The sequence below is a fragment of the Synchiropus splendidus genome, chromosome 18 (genome assembly GCF_027744825.2).
Source record: "Synchiropus splendidus isolate RoL2022-P1 chromosome 18, RoL_Sspl_1.0, whole genome shotgun sequence".
Taxonomy (NCBI): domain Eukaryota; kingdom Metazoa; phylum Chordata; class Actinopteri; order Syngnathiformes; family Callionymidae; genus Synchiropus; species Synchiropus splendidus.
Window position 1 is genome coordinate 8430001 of NC_071351.1, and position 5681 is coordinate 8435681.

A 5681-nucleotide genomic window follows, 5' to 3' on the forward strand; every position below is an offset into this window, starting at 1 on the left:
ACATCTCTGGATAGATCAAAGTCATTTTAAAGCAGAATTTGTGTTGGTGTGGGCCACCATACGGCTTTTAGGCTCTGGTGAGAGTCTCTGGTGGGAAAAGTTTTGTCTTCTTTGCTCCTCTTTTTGTGCCCAGTCTGAGGCCCCAGCTTGATGAATATTCACACCACTGACAAAGACTCACTGCAATTAGATTTCAGAGTGAGCTCCCAGTTCACCGATGCGCTCCTCTGGGATTTGAGTGTGTTAGAGTCCATTAATGTGAAAAATAACATCATCAGGCCTTGACTGTGATTTATTGTCACCCCGACATGCACGGTGCCAAAGGTCAGCATCCGTCCGGGTCAACTACAGGCGACTTCTTTCGGCCCAGAGGGCGGGAATCGTATTTCTCCCCCCATTCTGTGCGGGGTAGCAACAACAAAAATGCAGGCTGGAAATTCACAACCATCTGAACAAAAGATTGTTTTGTGTTCGCCTTGACCCCTTACTGGTTTTCCCACCCAGAACCTCTCACCTCCTTGGCTGAGACCCATCCTGAGGCCAGGGAAGGACACCTTTATTCGGTGTAAAGTGGAAGAATTAACTGAGGGCATTTAGTTCTTTATAAAATTTGGAAGGAATTGTCCTATTTTTGGTTGACACTATGACTCTGTTGCTGATCAATGTGAACGGATGGGAGGTTTAAATCATGTGTATAACAAAGCAAGGTCTGCTCTTTGTGTTTCAGGGTGGTGCCATCTCCATCCTCTCAGCCTGTGAAAGACAGAGCGATTTCGCTGGGTTGGTCCTCATTGGTCCATTGGTCAATGTCAGTGCAGAAATGGCGACACCATTCAAAGTAATTCTGGTTGCCTTGCTCTTGACTTAGTCCCATAATAATCTTGAATTTATCTGAATTAGGAGTTCAATATTCATCAGTCATCACGACCTAATATTAAAAATGTAATGACTGGGTGTTGTGTATTTGGATGTGAACTGTTTTTCCTGTCTGCCCGCAGGTATTTGTGGTGAAGGTCATGAGCGTGCTGGCTCCCAATTTGCCAATTGGATCCATTGAGTCCAAACTGGTGTCACGAGAGCCAAAAGCGGTGAGCGACAAAGTGCTTTTACCAGATGATCTACAATTACAATGCAGTGTCACAAACAATGAAGGGAGAACCGCGGAATCTGCTTGTACGTGTCCGGCCTTGAGTGAACTCGGTTATTAAGGAAGAGCTCAGTGTGAACCCGTTTCACTTCAGAAGACCTCAGGTTGTTATTTTATCCAGCTCATTGTTTCTCAGTCCTTAAATCATGCCAGTAAAACTGTCACCCTAATACGTGTTATCGGCTTTTTCCTTCCGTCTCTATGTACTTGTTGCCTTTGTGTTGTAACCTTGGACTTTTTGTCCAACCATTGTCTTTGTTCTGTTGCACTGCCGAGCGGTAGATGAGCTCAACCACTTGCCGTGTGTGCGAACACAGACGTCAGCAGCCAGCCGGTTACATGGTTTTTGTTGTAATTCTGCAGAAGAAAACTGCGTATTTTCCTCAAAATATAAAACTATGCTCAAAAACATTTGACTCAGGCGCGGCTCTCAGTTCCTCTTGAATTGTCTGTGCCTTCCTCCTTTTGTCTGCATCTCCCCCCCTTCTGCTCGGGTTTGCCCTGCTCTTATCTAACCTTACTCACTAATAATTAAGTATTTTCTTTTATAATGCATGCTCTTATAGTATTTCCTCTTTTAAATTGTGTAAAAATATTTGTCCTTTTGAGAAGCCTGAGGATGTTTTTGTTCTTGTTCACAGAGATGTGGTCATGTAAACACAGAGACGGCGGTCATGTATGAATCATGATACCACATAGTTTAACGTCAAATACCAGGAACCTGTTCTTTGCTGTTGACTAAATATTTAAAGTCATGTAAACACTTCTTCTTTTCTTGTCTTGAGTTGTTTTTCCATTAAGGCTCCATTATTCTTGAATCCCATCATGCTTCTCTTATATTTGGATAACACAAAGGTGGTCTTTTATGGACATTTGATTTAGGATTGTTTAAAACTCGTGGCTTTTTTAGTCAAACAAATGTATCGGCAGCACATTACAGACTTTGATCACCTTGAAATGAATGTTTAGGAAACAACCTTTGTTTCTCTCTCTCACCAGGTGGCGCAGTTTGAGTCCGATGAGCTGGTTTACAAAGGCCGACTTCGGGTTTCATTTGGAATGCAACTGATGGCAGCGTGTGCCAGCATTTCAGAGAAGATGTCTTCGATGACCTTTCCGTTTTACATCTTGCACGGGAGCGACGACAAGCTGTGCGACATCGAAGGCTCTAAAAGCTTGCATGAGAAGGCTGCAAGCAAAGACAAGAAGATCAAGGTGAGAAATACGTATGTTCCTTTTACATACTGCTGAAGGAGGCATATTGTAGAAACCAACGTGGAGCAGAGTGAAATATATTCTGTTCTTCAGGATGATGCATTTGCATGTGAGAGGCAGGTGAGCTAACTTTATTTGACAGAAACACAGGACTTGATATTAAATTTGAATAGAACCATTGATTTATTTAAATTATTGACTAAGTAATATGTATATACATGTATTTCTTCGTGATTCAGCAGATTTATTTTAAGTTTGTCTAATATCAGTGTTATTATTGTTAGTATTATTGTGCATTGTGTATTTTAATTTTATATTTTATTTTATTTTTAGTTTTATTGCTCTGAATCTGTGACGGTACTTGGGGTTTTGTTTTTTTGTTTTCTTTTTTTAAATAAGTGCTGTGTGTGACTTGGAGCCTCGATTTTCCCTGAGGCAGTACAAAGTCGTCTGTCTGCCTAAATGCAGCCCTGCCTCTTCATTGCTGTCGCAGACTCTCAGGTGACTTGCTCTCTTGTTCTCCTGCAGATCTATGAAGGAGCCTACCACGTACTTCACCATGAACTCCCCGAGGTCTCGGAGTCTGTGCTGAAAGAGATTACCAGCTGGATTTCAGAGCGCATTCCTGCCTAAAGAAAAATGCCCAGACTTTACACTGCAGGCAAACTTTCGATTTCCACTCAGTAAGCTGCAGGCAAAACTATGATACATGCACGTTTGTGTCTGGGGTTCCTATTCAGGCATAGATTTGACTTCATGTTTTAAAGCGTCGATGGTGACAATGAACACTTTTCAGTTTTGTTGTCTTCATGACTAACACTTTTTTTTATGAATCTTTTATTACCACGTTAAAGATGTAAGTGCAATAATCCTGCTCCTGGTTTTGGCAGAGGTAGGAAGTTTCTTATTTTGTATAAAAACAAGGACCACAAGGGGCGCTGGACACTGACGAGTAACCGACATAAACAAAACCTCTACAGTGATTTATTTCGAATTGATGACCAGAGTAAAACTCTGAGTGAAGTTACATTTAAAATAGTCAGGGAGACTGGTGCTTAGGGATTCGATTGTCCTGTCAGGGTTCTATGTTCTCTCCATGATAGCCTGTTAGCTCTCTTCCTGGCAGTCTGAAACATGTATTCAGGTTCAACTCTAAATTGTCACTTGACGCTAGGATGATCCCTCTGAGGATTTGACATCTTAGTGTCCAAATTTGATGTTAAAACCACTGTGCCGCCGTCAGGAATTTCATTTTAAATGATAAAGTAGCTGTTACTAATAAAGTTCTGTATGTTTTCCTAAAAAAATGCCAAGACATTTTGAGTTACACTCAGGTTGCTGCAGTTGCAAATATAGATAATGTTGATGTAATAGGAACCGTGCTTAAAAATCCCCACAACTGTGAGGGTTAGTTTCGCCCAACCGTCTGGACACCGTGGTGATGCGCGGATGAAGGCGTTGAGTCAAGACAGCACTCGCGAGTCTTCACCTGTCAGGCTATACAAGCGCACATTAGCCGTCACCATTAGCTCTGAGTGCTGTGGAGAGATGGACCGAGGGGAGGCGGGAGTTGCTGTCAGTAACCATGGCAACACCTCATTCCCGTTCAGCTCAATCATTCGGTGAGAAATGTGTGCTCAGTTGTGGTGCAGTGTGTGCCGCCGATGCTGGGGGTTCACTCTCTGTTGCGAGAGAAAAAGGCGGTGTCTAGCGATAAGGACTCAAACAATTGGTTTCACTGGTAGTTTTATGAAATTGTCACGCGTGAATAGATATGCCGGGTTGCTGGTCTGAACAGTCCCAAACCCCTGTAGGCCTGCTGAGCATGTACATTTGCTGAGGGCTCTGTACTTTAATGTGATCACATGACAGCTAGAAATTCCTTCGACATATTTGGTGAAAGGAGAAATCAAACACTGGCTGCTGATTGGTTTGCAGCTTGGGTCACAAAGAAACATTCAGTCCTGCTGGAGCATCGTAAAAGAGCCCATTGTCTCGTGTTTCATCGTGGCTTCATGACTGTTTGGAAGCTGTTGTAGGTAAGGAAGTGAAGATGTTATGTTTGTTATGATTGAGAACTGTTACACACAAGACGCATGTGTTCCTCTTCTTCTTACATTTAAAGCTTGACTTATCTTTTTCCGATAAAAACAACTGCTTCACATTGATTCTACAAACCTAACAAACCATCCAGAGGAGAGTGGGAAATGTAATAAATGTATATTTGAAATTTTGATAAGAAAAATCTCGTGTCGCGTTGGATGCATGTTAAGTTGGTTTTTCATGTGATGCGTCCATTTGAAAATCCTGTTTACAGCCACAGCTTGATAAACACATGATCATTCTGTTATAATGGACCAGGACACATGTAAAATTATTCCATCAGAGAAATATTTGATTCCATGTTCTGATTGTGTTTCGTGCCTTATGGATATTTGTTTGCGTGAGACGTCACGATTCAGAAGAGGGCAGTTTCATGTTCATGATTGTCATGTTTCACTGAGTCATATCCTGTCTGTACAAAACTGTCTTTGTCGTTGCACTTTTACCGTCTGTCTCTCGTGATAATGGAACTAAACCAGTGGACTTCATCCATGCAGAGGTTTGAAAAATGGGCTTTTGATTGTAATAGTGACTTAATAGAAGATTCTGATCCAGTAAAGTTGCATCAGTTATGTAATTAATTTAAAATTGGACAATAAAAAAATATTTTGGCGATCATGCCTGGAGGTTTATCACAGGAATCCATGACATTGATTTGATATCCAGTGTAATAACATGTGGATGTTACCTGCATGTAATAATGACGCCTGTTACTAGAATGTTTTATTACATGCACATTCTTTGACAGAATAAAATTATGACTGTTAATATCATTCTGCCTTGATTTTTTTTTTCTCCTCTGCTTTCATCTTCCCACTGAGTCAGCTCATTTTAATAGAGAGAGGCAGTGGTTCCTGTGTCTCAACTACAGTGAGGTTAGGAGCGTGGCCATCAAGTCAAGGTCTAGGATCATTCAGTGTCATGTCTCAGTATAAGATGAATTGTCCCTGAGACACCTGGAAGACTCAAGAGCTGAGAGCGGATCTGGGCACAGTTGGATCCTCAGAGTCCCCTCCCCTTCAGAGAAAGAACTCAGTGAACTAGCTGAGGATTTCATGTGTTCAAAAATAAGTCTTGCCTCGAGGTAGTAGAAGGCGGAAGTTGCCTCAGAAAAACCCTCAAAATTGGGTATTTCACTAAACATAAAAACAAATTCCACAGCGCCCTCTTGTGGTTGTTAAGTCGTTTTGACTATTGCGAGTCATAGGGACTTTAC

At 41.6% G+C, this 5681-nt stretch overlaps 1 protein-coding gene across 2 annotated transcripts in view; it reads left to right on the plus strand.

The window, feature by feature from the left end:
- Positions 1-5226, plus strand: part of mgll (monoglyceride lipase) — a 19028-nt gene extending 13802 nt beyond the window's left edge. For both annotated transcript variants that reach the window (XM_053849399.1, XM_053849398.1), the window contains 4 exons: positions 728-838; positions 999-1088; positions 2147-2362; positions 2891-5226. In XM_053849399.1, the coding sequence (XP_053705374.1) occupies positions 728-838; positions 999-1088; positions 2147-2362; positions 2891-2995 (522 nt within the window). In that variant the 3' untranslated portion in view covers positions 2996-5226. The remainder of the gene's footprint in view (positions 1-727; positions 839-998; positions 1089-2146; positions 2363-2890) is intronic.
- The last annotated feature ends 455 nt before the right edge of the window (positions 5227-5681 follow it).